General features: G+C 41.0%; 2 protein-coding genes across 2 annotated transcripts in view; both read right to left on the minus strand.

Annotated features, from left to right (window-relative positions):
• Nucleotides 1–2032: 2032 nt before the first annotated feature.
• Nucleotides 2033–8936, minus strand: si:dkeyp-75h12.7. Its single transcript, XM_044341322.1, has 7 exons — nucleotides 8279–8936; nucleotides 7934–8054; nucleotides 6040–6209; nucleotides 5631–5809; nucleotides 4633–4795; nucleotides 3410–3534; nucleotides 2033–3320 (listed from the first exon to the last, which is right to left on the minus strand). Exons 1-7 carry the CDS (start codon nucleotides 8355–8357, stop codon nucleotides 3015–3017), a joined length of 1143 nt encoding a protein of 380 aa, XP_044197257.1. The 5' UTR covers nucleotides 8358–8936; the 3' UTR covers nucleotides 2033–3014.
• Nucleotides 8937–9340: 404 nt separating this feature from the next.
• The window catches only part of tesk1b (testis associated actin remodelling kinase 1b), a 28831-nt gene continuing 20846 nt past the window's right edge, over nucleotides 9341–17325 (minus strand). Inside the window, exons 7-11 of the mRNA XM_044341320.1 lie at nucleotides 14042–14132; nucleotides 13163–13246; nucleotides 11866–11952; nucleotides 11541–11637; nucleotides 9341–11443 (exon numbers count right to left, since the gene is read on the minus strand). Of these exons, the coding sequence (XP_044197255.1) occupies nucleotides 10317–11443; nucleotides 11541–11637; nucleotides 11866–11952; nucleotides 13163–13246; nucleotides 14042–14132 (1486 nt within the window). The 3' untranslated portion in view covers nucleotides 9341–10316. The remainder of the gene's footprint in view (nucleotides 11444–11540; nucleotides 11638–11865; nucleotides 11953–13162; nucleotides 13247–14041; nucleotides 14133–17325) is intronic.

Below are 17325 nucleotides of genomic sequence, written 5' to 3' on the forward strand. Positions count from 1 at the left end.
CTCCACAGGACATCGCACGCCAACATACACACACAACTAGCGGATAAGCGAACTTAAATCCATCTCGGTGGAGAATTATTACAAACAGCAGAACAGAAAAAGCAGCAGCCTGACTGTTGTGTAGTCAGGTGTTCATTCACACAAGCCAGCTTTTTGCTTAACACATTAATCATCTCTCTCCACAACGTAAGCACTGCGCTTATTAATAAAAGCCATACCACTGGCTTGTCCGTGGAGCTTTGGATAACCCCCCAGGTCACTGTGGACTCTGGAAAAGGTAGAAGGGGAAACAAACAACGTTGGACGGCCAAACCCCCCCCCAAAGGCTCCCCAATGTTGCGTAAAGATTGCAACACCAGCAAAACGGAAGGCAGAAGGCGAGATGTCAAAATGTTCCTTGTTTTCATGCAGGAGGCAGGATGGGGTGTCAGTCACGGGTAAGAGGCAGCGAACCTCCGATGGGGCAACTGTGAGTCAGAAACATTTCAGAGCGAAGGAGAGAAAAAACTACTCTTTGTTATCACTTTGGAAAAAAGCAGCATGAAGTAGCTGTTGGCTGCATGTTGGAGGAGGGGGGGGGGGGGGGGTCAGAAGTTTTCTTAGTTCTTGTTTATGACGCTTATGGTTTGGACTTTTCTGTCGAGCGGCACTGGACTGCGGCAACCGCAACCAGATTTAGATTCTTCAACTGAATCGGTGGACGTGCACAAACACAGGAAAACAGCTCCTTTTGGACTCGTCAGATAAACTTTTTCTCCTTCACTGGTAATTCTCACTCACCAGTCGATTCTCTGACCCCCTCTGACAAGCAGTCGGAAGAATGTGCTCGTACGTTTGAGACTGGAAGCCACGATTTCTATCACTCGATGATTGATGTCAGCGAAACAGAATGACGCGTTAGAGGTCAACTGGTTGCCTAACAGAAAGGAACGAATATGATGTGTTTACAGTAAGGAATTTGATTTTGGGCCATGACCTTTCTCGCACATCATCGTCATTCATCAGCCTAATAATGGACTCCATTAAAGTGGCGAGTTCCATGAGAAATGAGGGTCAGAGGTCAAGGTCGAGTACAGAAAAGCACCTTCTAAGCTGGAGGAGATTCATTATCTTACTCAAAGACACTACAGTACTAAGTATGTCATGTCAAAGGGTCTGAACCATGAAACACGACACTGTTGCCTCATTATAAAATTACTAAAATCCTAATTGTCTCATTTAATTGTTGGGTCTATAAAACGGAGCTGCAACAATTAGTCGATCGACAGAAAATTAACCGACAACTATTTTGATAACCAGTCATTGTTTTGAGTCATTTTTTAAGAATAAATGCCAAAATTCTCTGATTCCACATGAATATGAACGAATATTTTCTGTTTTCTTAAGTCCTCTATGATAATAAACCGAATATCTTTTGGTTGTGAACTGTTGGTCGAAGCAAAACAAGATATTTTAGGAAAACATCTTGGGTTTTGGGAAACTTTTTTTCGCCATTGTAAAGACCAAATAACTAATTGATTAATCAAGAAAATAGTAGACACATAATTGACACAACATAATTGTTAGTTGCTGGAAACTGTGAAAAATGTTACGATCCCCGAAAGCCCGAAGTGACATCTTCATGTTTTGTTTTGTCCGACAAACAATCTAAAACCCAAAGGTATCAAACCAAATTCAAAGAAAAACAGCAAATCCTCACAATTGAAAAGCTGGATTAGAGGAATGTTTGACATTGTTTCATGAAAGATGATTTGAACAATTCATTGATTATCAAAGTATTATAAGACGGACGATCGACGGATTAATCTACTAAATATTTCAGCTGATACAACAGCCAGGAGGCCAAATGGGAAGATTAGCCTAAAAGTAGAGTTCAGACAGACCAGATTCAACATGTTCATCAACAGCAGCTGGTTGAATTTAGTTACTGTAGGTTAACAAGCTTATTAGCCTGTTAGCTACTAACCAAATATCTCACATAGAATCAGGCAGCTCACATTATTTCTTGCTAACTTCAAATAAAAATATGAGCCTGGATTCCAGTTTTTATTCCCTTTTTTAAATGAGAATTTGTAAAATAAAGCCTGACCAATACTAGACTATTGAGGCTGATACAGATTGATATTTTAGAGTAAAAAAAATTCTATCTATCAGTCTATTTTTGGCCGCTTAACTGGGTGAGAGTTGCAGTAGTCGTAGGCTAAGCAAGGTAGCCACATCCTGCAGCTCCTCCTGAGGAATACTGATGCGTTTCCCAAGGTCAGATGGGATATGAAATCCCTCCAGCGTGTTCTGGGTTTGCCCTGTGGTCTTATCCCAACTAGACATGTCTGAAATACCTCCACATCAGAGTAGATGAAGCTCTACTCTGAGTTTATTCCTGATGTCTGAGCCAACTAATTTCAGCTGATCTTTTCTGTCATTCCTCTGAGCTTGTGACTGTAGGTGAAAAAATCCAGGAATATTATATACTGACTGACATTTCAACATAGCATAAACCAACATTTTTGATGAGGATCACTTATTAAATTATTAAATAACTTTACGCAAGATATGATATAATCCTGTTCGTCCTCTCTGATGGACAAACTATTTAAAACTTAATTATCACAAACTTTGTGAGTGTCTTTGCCATTTCTGTGCTGCAAATTTGTGTTACTTATTGGCCAATATGTGTTGATACCAATATATTCGATAAGCTATATCAGCTCTGCATCGATCTATGTGTAGCTTTACTGTGAAACAAATCATCTTTTTCTCCTTTTCTGTTTGTAAATCTTGGTACCGAACAGTTTGACACAGTTTTCCTCCACAGAAAACGGTTGCTTTTGATGTAAGTTCGGACATTTCAAGTGGACCTCAGCAGGTATCGACTGCAGACGTATGTGACTCTCTCTTCTATTTCAACCCTCACAGAGCACAGCGACATGTCGAACTCTGGCACTTACACATTTGTGACACCTATCTGTATAGAGCAGCACTCATAGTAAGATGCATTTCAAAGTCATTTAGTATCAGTCTCCATTTATCCCACATGTCTCCTGAGAAAAGTGAGACACAGGTGGGATGCCGATACCAGAGTCCAGGCCTGGTTCCAGCTCCTTCCCTCCACTGTCCCAGTACGCTGCGCCTGCGTTGGTGTCATGATGAAGAGGATCGCTGGTGAACATGTTGCCCAGGATCGTGGTCTGATCCTGGTTAGAGGGAAGACTAGAGGAGGACCGGATGGAGATGTTATCAGAGAGTTCCACGTGGATGTCACAAGGGTCAACGGGGACCAGGGACACAGGAACCAAAGAGACTGGATCGTGAACAGACGCCTAAAAGAAAGACATATTGTTAGCGTCTTTTTAGGGAAAAACAGGCAAAGAAAGAGAGTGAAAACTGAAGTGTAACGTGTAAATCAGACCGGAGTCTTGGGTTGACTTTCAGCGGTTGGTGCAGCTCGTCTTGGTTTACGCAGAAACACGGTGAGAAGTGGAGCGACGAGCAGAGAACATAACGCGATTCCCAAACACAGCACAGGCAGCAACCCTGCGGAGAGACACAGGTTGAACCAACACCAGAGGTAAACAAGATGAACCAACAGTGAGGCTGCAGAGTGAGGTGAGCCAAAAGTCACCAGCGGGAGACTTAATTGGCCCTTTGAACTCTGTTGTCAGACATGGATTACGGTTCAGTCCTTTTTAACAGGCAAACAAAGGAGTCTTTACAATTTTCTTTATAGCTGAACTAGACAACAGCCTGTTAACCTGGTGGTTCCCAAACTTTTAGCATTACGACTTCATAAAATTAAGCAATATCTTATTGCGACAGCTCATCACATGTTGTAAAAGTCATGGTGAGATGAGCTGTTTCACCCAAACAATGATTTTTCTTTTCAGTTTATAACATTTGAATTATTTTTAAAGACCTGAAAAGTGAAAATGTGAAACTAAGTATTTGAAAAGGTACAAAAAAGGACAAAGATTAGATAAGTCAGGGCAGATTTTTAAGTCTTTGGCCCAGTTGCTCTGAGCAGACATTTTGAATATTTTATATTATGTTAAATGTGTGAGGGTACCTGGATGCCAAACATTATATACTGTGTCCTTGAAACCTTCTGTTTATTGCAAACAAAACATAGCCCATAGCCAAATTTTGGAAATCCATGAATTGAAAAAGCTTACAACTCTTGCTTTGTGGACCACTACACTGTCTTGTTTTTGAGAAACTTGTATCTATGATTGAGGGAAAACTCTCCACCTTTGAGAAAATGTGGAGCTCCTTTATGACATTTATTGATAAGGCTGAAAACACTATAATTTTGTGTGACAGAACTATGTTTTTTCTTCTTACTTGTCCTTCTAATCATCTCACAACCACTTAGATTTATCCTATGACTCCTTCCTTTTTACAGTCTTTTGTGAAAGCAGCATCTAAGTGATTTACAATACATGAACCTTTGTAGAGACCGAGGATCCCTCTGTGATTGAGCCAAAAGGGGAACAAATCCATCATATCCACTTTATAAGGTTAATGATTGGTTGAGCTGCCAAATGTACATAAGGGCAACTCAGGTAGATCACGGCATGATTTAACTATTTCAAACCTCAAAAGTTAAATTTGACCGCTCTTCAGTCTCCTTCTCACCTGATTTGGAGACGATCTCGACACATTGGGGGGCAGATTGCGGGGAAGCCGCCATCGAGAAGGTTGGGAAGGAGAAGTTGGCCACAGCGCAGTAGTTCTGACCCGGAGCCAAGCCTATGAACTCCACATGGGACACCACTTCCTGCGTCCAAACTGTGCGGCTCTGCAAGATACAAATAAAACCAGAGATCCATAAAAGGTAAGAACAAAACTCCAATTTGTGTATAGTTAATTTTAAATAACTGATGGACTACTGCAAACCCTTCAAAACATTGAACTCTGACTCAGTTCATATTAATTGAGTTCTTTTTTTCATCAATATTGATCTTTTACTTGCAGTGAAGGACAGAAACTGCCTGATCAGTGTTTTTAAAATATGTACAAAGATTTTTGGAGTTAAATGGGGATCTGAACTCTTTTTGTCACTAATAATTTATGAGGAAATCGATGAGCATATTGAGCCTTGACACCATCTTAGTAAGTGAATTTCGATTGCTGCCTTCAGGATGTCTCTGCTCTACCTGCAGGTGTTATTCCAAATCCTTTATCGCCTGTCCTTTTATTTTATTATTTGTAGATATTTCTATTTACTCCATAACTTATTTATTACCAATGCCACATATAGCTCATGTTTTAGCTTAGTGATTTCCTCTATTTATTGTATTTATTTGTTGATTTGGTGGAGAGCTGCTGCGTACAATTGCACTTGCAGGGATAAGTGGATAATTGAAAAGTAGATAATTAGATAAGTTGTTTTGAATCAGTAGACATCTGCAAATATGCACCATTTTACACTCAATGTTATCCAAAATTTGGAGGTTTAAATCTTTAGACTGGGTGGAAACTTAAATATGTGAGTGACCTCTAGAGCAGCACCCAGGTGTGAAACTGATTACTGAATGAATGTGGCTGAAATATACCAGAAAACTTTCCTTTCAGCATGTTTTAATATTTATACACCACAACCATAGTCAGTTAAAAGACAAAGCATGTTAGACCTGGTGTTCAGAGCGATTGAGCTTATTGTACACAGTCACTGTTGTCCAGGGGTCAATCAGTTCAGAGATAGGACAGCATCCCTTCAGAGAGCACCGCCTGTTGGCAGCACAGGGGAACTGCACCTTCACCAACAGCTGGTCTTCTTTCACAGAGACTGAGACAGACGGAGGGCTGAAGGCTGGGTGGGCAGTGAGAGGAGAGAGGAGCTATTAATTATCTCCAAGCTCAGGATTAAATACCTGGTGATACTTAAACATATAACACATTTTAGCAGGTGATTGTAGTTTTAAACCATGTGCCACAGACCGCCAAGAGCCTGCAAGTTTTCATTCATACTGCAGGCTCTCCGCACTCTGTGTCTCAGGTTTCAAGGCCGCTGCGTTACAGAAAGTGCAGATTGTCACTGACTGAAGTCACTGTAGTCGAACTTGCGTGGCTTAATCCAGACGGTGGAGCTGGGACTGAGGTGGACACCCAGACGAATCATGTTGTACAGCTCGAAGTCCGAGAAAGCCCGAGACAAGTCACAGCTACGAGATGAGACCCAAACACACCACGGCACGTCCTGCCAGGGGTCCCTATGACACAAGGAAAAGTACGGTCACACAGACAGTAAATATACAGATTTACAGATTTAAGACTTTGTTATTATTTAAATGTTGTAGTTAGATGGCAGCTTGGCCATTTCAACATGACTGTTTGTGATTTGGATCAATAAGGAAGCAGCAGTTTTCCGTGCTTTCCCCTTGTTGATTCTCCCAAAATGTTTCAAGCTCTGGCAATCATCAAATTAATTGTTTCAAGGCCATTTTTTAAACTTTCCAGACACACACAATAACTTTTTGTTTAACCTGCAGTCATTCTGAAACTATCCGTCCTTTAATTTCACTCTACTTGGACAAAGTCTGTCTTCATTTGTTTCCATTTTGTGGTTATAATGTCTATAAGACCCCTTTAAATGTGTGTAGGAGGGAACACATTATGCTCTCAGCTCTCAGAGAGGCAAAGAGGATTGAGGATGTGAAATCAAATTCCGAATGAACGACTGACTTTGAAATATCAAAACACATTTTTATAGATTTTCCGTCTTCACTGATTGTATTTTGGCTGATTTATTTCAGTATCTTTGTTTGCAGGGAAGGGATTCTGTCATGTTTCCACTAGATTAGATGTTTCTATCTCAGCATTTTTTTTAAATATGTTGGCATTGCATCATTATATTTTCATATTTATTTTTTATTGATTTTCTTTTTATCAATCATTCTCTTTTATGTCTGAATCTTAATTTACTTTCGCTGCTGTTGCCATTATAGAAATGTATTTCCCTTCTTATGTGGAAAGCAGATTTTATAAATCTCATTTACAATGTTCAATGAAAGGAAACTGCCTCCTCTCAGACACACTCAGTCTCACACTGCTTTCCAAACACCAATCAAAGTAAACCAAGTTATAACACAATGTAAAGAAACCTATCTGGAACATTGGGAAGATGAAACTAAAAGCAAAAGTAGATCAGAATATTATCTGGCCCTAAAAAGAAATCATGAACTGGCAGAATATGTCTGGACTGTCAGAGATAGAAAGCAGAGACAGATCCTAACCGAGTACAGGCTCACTGACCACGAACGATGGAAAAAGAACAACACAAAAAAATCATTGCAACCGAGAGAAGAACAGAATATGTGGTCACTGTTCGACAGGTGAGGTTGAGACAGACAATTTAAAACATTCAATAAAATAAGGAACATTTACTTTAACGAGTTCAACTCTAAAATTTCAGATTTCAAAGAGTTAATGACGTCTCAAAATTTAAAAAAGTCCTAGGAGAAGGAGACAGAGCTTATCCTGCTGCCCAATATGTATTAACACGGCACCACCTGAGACACACACAAATACATACATAGAATACACTGTATAAATACATAGACGTGCTATATATAATTAATATACATCAATCTTGATGTTAATGTTAATGTTATTTTGTTTCGGCAATATTGTTGTTGTGACATTCATGCCAATAAAGCAAATTTGAATTTGAAATAAAATTGTATGGATGGATAATTTTAAAAATTAGAATATTACATATAAGTATATTACATTGTGAGCATCTATAGTACTATATACACAATGAGGCATGAAAAAACAAAACAAAAAAAAGGGTAAAGGCAGGAGTGTTGTAGTGTTGGCAGCATAAAATAGTTATTGCACTTGTAGCAGCAAAAACAAAGTATGTGAAGTAACTTTAAATTCTCTGTAATGCTCATTAACACACTCACTCTCACACAGGGACAGGAAGACTTACCCCTGTGTCTTTGTCTGTACGGTGTAGGTGGTATTAGGACTGGCATAGGGACAATCCCACCGCAGGAGGCATCCTAAGTCCAGCGATTCCACTGCAGTGTAGCAGACTAACCCAGTCGACCCTGAGAAGATCGCACGAAACCCGGACACCGAAATAGCACACTTACACAGATGCTCATTGACCGGTTAAGTCTGATTGTCACAACTTCGTTAACGCTTGCGAGCATGAGTACTCACATAGGAGGGAATGATTTATTCTAACAACCACAGAAAAGCAAAAGAAACACTTTAAAACGACTCAACCTTAACATCAGCATTAACTAACTACATTAACCTCAGTACTCACCAGTGATGAGCAGGGCGACCATGACACACAACTCCAACAGCGCTCTCAACCCGCCCGCAGTTAGATCCGGTGTCCCCATGACCCCTTTATGACCTCAGGATCAAGTAAGCAAGACTATGAGGTCTCACCTACAGTCCGTACAGTAGCATAGGTGACTGACTCTCTTTAAAAGCATGATACATGCACCTGTAAGGACACGCTGAGGAAGAGTGCTGCATTGGAGAATGATAGACTGTAATCAGCGGGAGGGTGGAAGGGGTGGAGAGATAAGGATTTAATTGAAGCACGGAGATTTTGTAAGAGAGAGGAGAGGCTGTACTTAAAGAGGAGGACGAGGAAATTGAGAGCAAGACGGAGGCAGAGGTTAAGACTATTTCTGGTCACGCATGATAGGAACAAGGTATTAAATTAATATTTTACATGTAATTTTAACTACTGGATTTACACAGATTTTTCTGTTCTGTCAGTCATATTAATATTTTGTCAAAATGGGATAAACGTATAAAAAAAAGTGTTTAAAAACAGAGCTCATGAAGTGGAAAAGATAACGAGAAATACAGATGAGGGGGAAAAAAACCTAAAGCTGCAGCAAAATACTGGAGTGAATGGCATATTTAAATGACAGGTTCATAAATCAGTCACAGTCAGGCACCCAAATGAACATTTAAACAGGTTCTTCTTGCTGTAATCATTCCTCCTGTTCATACTGACCATTAGAAGATCCCTTCATAATGCACTTTCAGTATAAGCGATGGGGGGGACAAAATCTACAGTTGTCTTTTTGTGCAAAAATTGTATTTTAAAAAGTTTATCTGAAGCCAATATGAGGCTTCAACTGTCTGAATTAGTCAAATAAAGTGGATATCTTCCAAAGTTACAGTCTTTTTGGTACAAATTTCTCTGTTTTTGTTTCCATTCCTCCACTGCAGCTCACACTGTACACAAAATTTCCCCTGGACAGTTTTCTTACAGCAAGCAAAACGTATTTCAATGTTAATATTGGTACCTGGCTATTATTTAAAGGACAGACTTGAAAAAACAGATACGTCAGGAGAAAATCGCTGCATTCTATCTTTTTATTCAATGCCATCTTTAAATAATAAGAATCTGTACATCTCTTAAGCAGGTCTTTGACCATTCATTCCCAAAAGTAATAATGATATCAATAGTTCCTTATTAACAACAGTAATACAGTTGAAGTGCTTTAACCAGGCAACCAGAAGGGCCAACAGATCATACAGCAACAAAAATAGTCAAAAAAACGGTGTACAGCACACACTCTCTTAGCCTGCCTCTCTCTCTCTCACACTCACACACACACACAATCTCTCACACTAAATCCTCCAGCTCTTTCTATACACGCTCACATATTTTCATGTCTCACACACACACACACAAAAACAAACAATCAAACACACACACGCCCCAATAGTGCACCATACACCTCATGATAATTAAAGACATTAAAGCAAAAACTGCCTGTTCATTCAAAACAGCACCAAACATCAAAAAAATGCAAAATCATTGCAACAGTAATAATACTAAGCTTAACATTCCTCATTTCAGCATCATCATCATCATCATGAGTCACATGAATTTTTACATCTGCAGATAAACAGGATCTAACCGACCCGGCCCCAAACTGTGTGTGTGTGTGTGTGTGTTTACATGCTGAACAGTTCCGCAGGCGGCCAATCATCAGTCAGATCTAAGCAGGCACAGCTGACATGTGAAGCTGCGTCGCCCTCAGCCCAGCAGAGGGCGACACACACAACCAGTCTCTCCAGCAAAGATACCAGCTTCTTAAAACAGATCCCAAAGCGTCCATCAGTCAAGGAGTGTGTTTTAGGTAAACTGATCTGGACTCTCGGTCAGACCCTCCTCTGCACCAAAAAGCGTGTCTGGAAAAATAAGCAGGGTATTGCTGCATTAAAATCTGTGCAAATTTTAAGAACTTAATTTCCAGGGAAGAGGTTTTGGTGCAGAGTTTTCAACCCAGAGTCTTTTCTGTGTGTATTTGGTGTTGAGAAAGCCAGGTTTATGTCTGCGCCCCCGGCAAGGCGAGTCCTGGTTCCAGGCTGGTGGTGGTGGTAGTAGGTGTCGGGGAGGGCGGCAGCCCCTTGGGTCCCGGACAAAGCAGCCCGTGAGAGGCTGTGTGATCCCCGTTCAGGTTCTTGTAGGGGTTTCTGCGTGGCGGAGCTCTGAGACACATTGAGGGGAAGCGAAAGCCGGCCAGGCAGCAGCCGGGACAGGAGATCACCTCCTCCTGGTCCAGAGAGTGGCCGCTGCCTGAGCCGAACGGGGAGGAACCAGCGGGGTCGCTGACGGGGGAGTGATACCCGTTGTTGTTTGTTGTGGCACCGGTGTTGGTGGTGCTGTCGCTCCATCCCTGCGGTCGATTCACGACCACGTTGTTATTGTCCAATTGAGATAGAGGAGGCAGGCATGGGGGCCCGTTGGAGATGGCTGACCCCCAACCGTTTGAGAAGGGAGGAGTTGAGGGCTGGAGGGGAGTCGAGGAGTGGGATGGAGGAGGGGAAAGTTTGGAGTAAGGAGATGAAGTGCTGTCTTGTGTTTCCGGGGAGCTGGTGCAGTCCATGGGCTCCTCCTCCCCCTCCTTCTCTTGGTCCAACGACAGCGGTTCAAGAGACAGCGGAAGACCTGAATCCCCTGCCAGGTTAGTCCCACTCCCCTCCCTCATCTCCATTTCTTCTCCTAGCAGTCTCTCTTCCTCACTCGTTCCATTTATTTCACCGTTTACAGTGTCTATCTCAGACTGGGACTCCTCCTCGGTGAGGACAGTGCTCGGTGCTGATGTGAGGTGAGGAGGAGGCGTACAAGGAAGTGAGTGGCAGCGTCTGTGCCTCCTGAGCAGGGTGCCACCGTCAGCCTCGGACGCTGAGGACTCATCGCAGGAGTCTGGCGGAGGGGGCAGGGTGAAGGTCAGGGAGATGACTGACTTGCTGGGAGTGTCGAACAGCTTGATCTTGCCGCCTTTGAGGTCCTCCCTCTGAGAGAAAGGGTTGACCCGAGCAGGAGGCGCCAAAGTAACAGAGGGGGGCGTGTCCGGGGGATGGAGCATGTCGGATTTGCTGCGGGAGAGGCGAGGATCTGACGGGAGGCAGAGGGATCTCCGTCGCAGAGGGCCAATTGATGGAGAAACAGCTTTAAAAAAAAGAAAACCAGAGTGAATGGAACTTAATATTAATTTGCAGAAACAAATATTTACTGTCAGGGGCCAACAGAGCATCTGATGACTCACCTTTCACTGCTGGCTCATCCTTCTGTTTCCTCTCAGCCTGCCTCCTCTCCAGCTCCAACACAATTTGGGAGAAGGATGGACGGAGCTTCGCATCCATCTGACAGAAGGAGAAACAAACAGCTTTGAGTCTGACCGATCACAATCATGACAGACGAGACAGAGAAAACAAGTCAAAGACAACTACAGTGATCAATTTAGCTCTTATCCGATCTAGACTTTAATTTGGACATCCATGTCCATGAACAGTAGAGTAAACAAAGACAAACAGAAAATAAATATCGACCAGGGACTGTGTGTGTGTGTGTATGGGATGAGTATCTCTTACATTACAGCAGGCGATAGCCAGTTCCAGGAAGTCAGGAGGACAGTCTCTAACGATCTGCTGAAAGGCCTCCACATCCAGACCAAAGTCCTGCACAAAAAGCACAAGGAAATTACAACGATGATGATCTGGTGGCAACATGACAGTTACAAATAGATTTTTCTTTTAGTTAGGATAATTTTTGCTTTGAAAACTTAAGAAAACATGAAAAAATGCGATCTATACCATCCTCTGTTTAATGCTTAGGTGAGGTGACACTGCCAGATGTGGCTTCAACTGCTGAACTATAAAACGGCCACAAGGGGGAGCCACAAGCTTCAAAAAGCTTTCACTCTATGTTTAACTCTGTTTATGTGTCCCAAAGCCACATTACATACAGTACTAACAACATACTATGATAATAATTAAGTATAAATTACAGGTAGTATAAAATAAATCCGTTTACTGTTTGTGCCAACAGAAAATTGTGCAATATGTGTACCTACAGATGTCAAACTGCAAATTATAAACGTGCACAAAGAGAAAGGAAAATATTTTTCCAAAAATATGATATATTTTTTGATTAATTTAAAACATGTTAATAGATATATTTCACCATCATCTGCAATCAGTTTTAATTTCCTGCAGCTGTGAGCAGCACTTTGATTTCTTTGTCCTAAAATGTGTGTTTTCAGTTTGTATGGTGACCATATTCTGCATTCTCCATTTTCCAGTTTGAACGCATATACACACACTTAAAACCTGCAGAGAGCACTGTATGCAGTATGAAACTGGTAAACATGGTGAACTGTCATAGTCTCCTTTGTGAGCACACAACACACACTCTCTGTACAATACACACCATCCATTAGGCGCTCCATGTTGGTTATTTTGAGCCCTATCACAGTGACATTTTGGGATGTGTAAATGTTCTATCAAGATAGGAGAGTCAGCTTCCTGTTTGTTCAAGATGATGATCAGAAGTTAGATTCTAAAATGAGATATCCGCCATTTCATATTCTCCAAAATCATCGTTGACATTAAAGTGTCGTTGTCATCTCGACATCTCTGCTTGCACAACACTGATGTCGAAAGTGTTTTCGAAATACTTCCTACTTTAGGCAATAAAATTAATACAGGAACTGTCTGACCTGCGTATTATTAATAATGGCTTTATCAAACATTTTCTGTGCACAACCATTTATGTAATAAGGGACTCTGGGAAAACAAGCGTGCATGATATGATGAGAATGTGATGATGATGATGAAGGATCAGGGGATTTTGTTAATACACAGTGATGAAAACATTGTCGTCAGGTACCTCAGTGCGTGGCAGGATGTCAGGGTCGGCCTGTATCCTCGCAATAATCTCACACAGGATGATCCCATATGCAAACACATCCACCTGCAGGGAGGAAGACGAGTCAGTTGACAAGAGATACACGCGGAGATAAAGACGACATCAAATACAACAGGAAGAGACCAACTCTGACCAACTGTGCTTATATTATGGATTTACTACACTTTCATCTTACAAAATGGTGTAAAATTAACAATATTTTTTCATAAAATGGCTTGAAAACAGCCTGAAACATTTTGTGTATAGATGATAAAAAAAATTGGATTGGTTGTTAAATTTTGATGTTTTTTTAGTAAGAAAACTTTCAAAAGTTTGAAAAAAGCAAGATGGACAAATTAGTCTACTTTGATTTCTCATGTATGCTTGTTGCATTATGCCTTATTAGTAATTTATGACTCTTGTTGTAGACATGAAGGTCTGAAAATCTGATTATATAAGTTTTGTAAACTGATATTTTTTATTTTTAGACTAAAAGAGGAAAACGGGCTGCATTGTGGGTCTGGTTTAAATTCATTTGTAGTTTCTTTTAAGCCCAGGCACGCTGAAAATTAATATAAAAAGAACATAATAATCACTTGCATGTAACCTGAACAGGCAATCATGATTTCCACTAAGCTAAACAGAAATTACTAGTAGCAGAGGCCAAGAAGTACACCTCTTACATAACTGAATTCCTGTTTGCCTTCCACATAACAACTGATTTGTTAAATATTTATTGCTTTGTTTTAGTGCCTGGTTGCTCGGTTTATGTGACCGAGCTTACATCACACCCTCTGTGGACCTTGAACTTTTGCAACAACCTGCAGCTGAGGGTTAATGAAGAGAGTTATCCGTCATTACCTTCTCATTATACAGCTCCCCTCTGAGCACCTCCGGAGCCATCCAGTAGGGGGAGCCGACAACAGCCAGAGGCTCCTGGTCTGCTTCCTCGCTGCAGAGAGAGGAAAGAAACACAGACTTTCATGTTAAAACACATACTTATTAGAGGCTCTTGCGAAAGCAAAACCTTCCAAATCCATTTCACAACATCAGAGTTTAAAAAAGGACATCTTAATAATTTAGTTTGTTTGAAAGAATATCACAGCGCAAGATCAGAGTAATGTTTCTTTAAGGGCTTATGAATCTATTAAAAATGTATCAAATCACAAGAATTAATTGTTCAAGAACTTAAAGTTGCTCTAATCAATCTTTTTAAATTAACAGTGACTCTATTGCACCCTGTGGAGCGATTTCACCCATTTTGGATCATTGTTTGAGTTTCTGCCTCACAGACTCTGTTTTCATTAACCTCGTTTCCGGCGGCACCAGGCAGCTGAGTTCAGAGAAAAAGCTCTAAAAGCCCGCTCCTCCACCGAACTGCAGACACAGTTAGCAGCTAGCTGGTGAACAAAACGGAGCATTTAGCAGAATGAATATTGGACTTATGTTTGTCAAGTTGCCGCAAACACGACTCAAAATGAATGCTGATGTTGCTCTGTATCTGCTGAATGTGTTTGTACTTATATAAAAAGGCAAAAAAAGTCAATATTGTGTTTTTTAGCTTGTTCCATTGCCCCCAAGTGGTTAAAGAAATGATGCAGCTTTAATAGTTTACTAAGGTTGGTTAGTTGATCTGAAGCCATCTTATTACAATTGAACTTAGTTTTAAATTCTTATTAAACCAAATTAAAAACAAAAAGATTTACAATTTTTAAAACCTACATGACAAATTTTTCCCTTTAAATATGGTGTAACATAAGATTTATTCTGACAGTGACTTGAAGCAAACTAATTATGGAAGTTCTTTTAAAAGTATATAGAGCTGCAATGATTAGTGTGACAGAAAAAAACTATATTGATAATCAATTAACTGTTTAAGTTAAGCAAAAACACCAAATGTTACCAAGTTCTGGTATCACAAATACTAAGATTTACTTCTTTTCTTATGTGATAGTAAACTGATCATTGAGTTTTTGGCTGGTTCTGAAAATGTCATCATATTATGGGACATATTTTGTTTCACCGAATGATTCTTTGAAAAATATAATCCACCAATTAATCAATAATTAAAATATTTGTTCATTGCAGACGTACCAAAATGGCAAAAATGGGTTAACGTCTGCATACAATAGATGAAGACATATAGACACACCTTCCCATTGAAGGGAACGGGAAGGTGTGTCCAAACTTCTGACTGGTACTGAATGTCCATCAGGATAAGGATGTTTGTTTAAACGACCTAACAGTGCAAAGTCCCATCAGTGATGCATGAAAAACAATAAAAAATATTTTCCTTTATTTTTCCATTCAGGAGTCATGCGATTTGTGAGAGACTTACGATGACAAGAGATAAACAAGCGAGGAGGCATCACGCTCCATTTCATTAACGCAAAACCTAATCAAGAGGTTTTATGGGGTGAAACCTACCGGTGTGTGTGTGTGTGTGTCTGTGTGTGTGTGTGTGTGTGTCTGTGCGCACTTCCTCTGTATCTAAGAAACCACAGTGTTTTTCGGTTATGTGGAGATATTGTTGTGCAATTTTAGCTGAATAAAAAGGAAGGAAAAAAGAATGTGCAAGGGCAACGTGCTTGCACACATGCCTGCATACACACACACATGCACGCACAGAGACACACACACACACACACACACACACACACACACACACACACACACCCTGCTGGCAGATACTTCCTCTCTGTGCTATTTCCATCTGCTACTGTGGGCTATGATACTGCAGAAAATACAGGCAGGAAAGTGATGGCAGAGGGAGAAATGAGGAGCCGAGACGGTCATGGCTCCCAACGTAAACACCATTTGGAGAAGTGGACGGACAAAACAAGACACAGAAAGCAACAGAGGGGAAAACACCTACAAAAAAAATTCAATAAATGAACAAAAGAGTTAAATAACAACAACAGAGGAATGATGTGAGAGTAAAGGACAAGAGTGACTTGTTATACAAGGGCCAGGAGAGATCCAGTAAAGCGCAGAGCGCAAAAGGAGGAGGACTGGAATAGTTTGACCTTATTTGGAGTGCTTTTCCTAAACCCCCTTCATCTCCTCTCCCTCCATCCATCCTTCCCTCCCTTCCTCCATGCCACAAGCACAGTGGTAGACTCCAACACAAACACATACACATATCCGAGAAAGGGTTGTCAACATCGTCCATTCTCAGTTAACACTCTGCTAGAGGATACAACCGTGTTTGACTAAAATAAAGAGCAAACATCCTCTTGAAATTGACTGAAACACAATTCGCCAGCTGCTAATGAGACCAAGGCCAAAGCAAACAAGAGGCTTCATGGTTGATAGCTGCAGGTATGCAAAAATACACAATAACAGACACATGCACACTCAAAGTCAGGTGGAAGAGCTGCATGTGCAAAATATAAAGCTCGATTTCAGCTCGTCTGATTAGTTTTGACAAGTTTTAAAACCCCAAATTTAGAATTTTTCCGAACCAATTTTAGTCAAAAGCATGAAAATCATGACACAAACTTTTCCTTCCAGACAATGACGCACGCTTGTGTAAACACAAAAAAGGTGGCCTGGGCACAAACAGAGCACACACACACACACACACACACACACACACACACACACACACACACACACACACACACACACACACACACACACACACACACACACACACACACACACACACACACACACACACACACACACTCTCTCTCTCTCTCAACACACACAGTAAAGGGCAGGCCAGGTTACAGTGGCAGCTGTCTCGCCTCAGCCAGAGTCGTGTGTTTACTAAAATGATTGCAGACAGAGAGGGGAGGGGACAACCTAATGGGACCTGAGAGACTGTGAGTGTGTGTGTGTGTGTGTGTGTGTGTGAGTGTGTGAGTGTGTATGTATGTGTGGGCAGTGGCCTGTGACATACTGGCTGCTGGCTCTCACTGCGTTTCTTTGAGGTCAAGCTTCGACATCCCACTCCCAACAATTCAGCTGATGCTCTACATCGTTAGCAATCCACCGCCCGACTGTTGAGCCGTTTACGTAGCAACAATATTCGTAAAGTAGACAAACTGTCTCATTTGAGTCATGGACTTTTATGGACATCGAGGAGAAAGTGGGGTCACAATACACTGGGAACACGGGGAAAGAAAAACAAAGTAGAT

Source organism: Thunnus albacares, chromosome 22 (assembly GCF_914725855.1).
Source record: "Thunnus albacares chromosome 22, fThuAlb1.1, whole genome shotgun sequence".
Classification (NCBI taxonomy): domain Eukaryota; kingdom Metazoa; phylum Chordata; class Actinopteri; order Scombriformes; family Scombridae; genus Thunnus; species Thunnus albacares.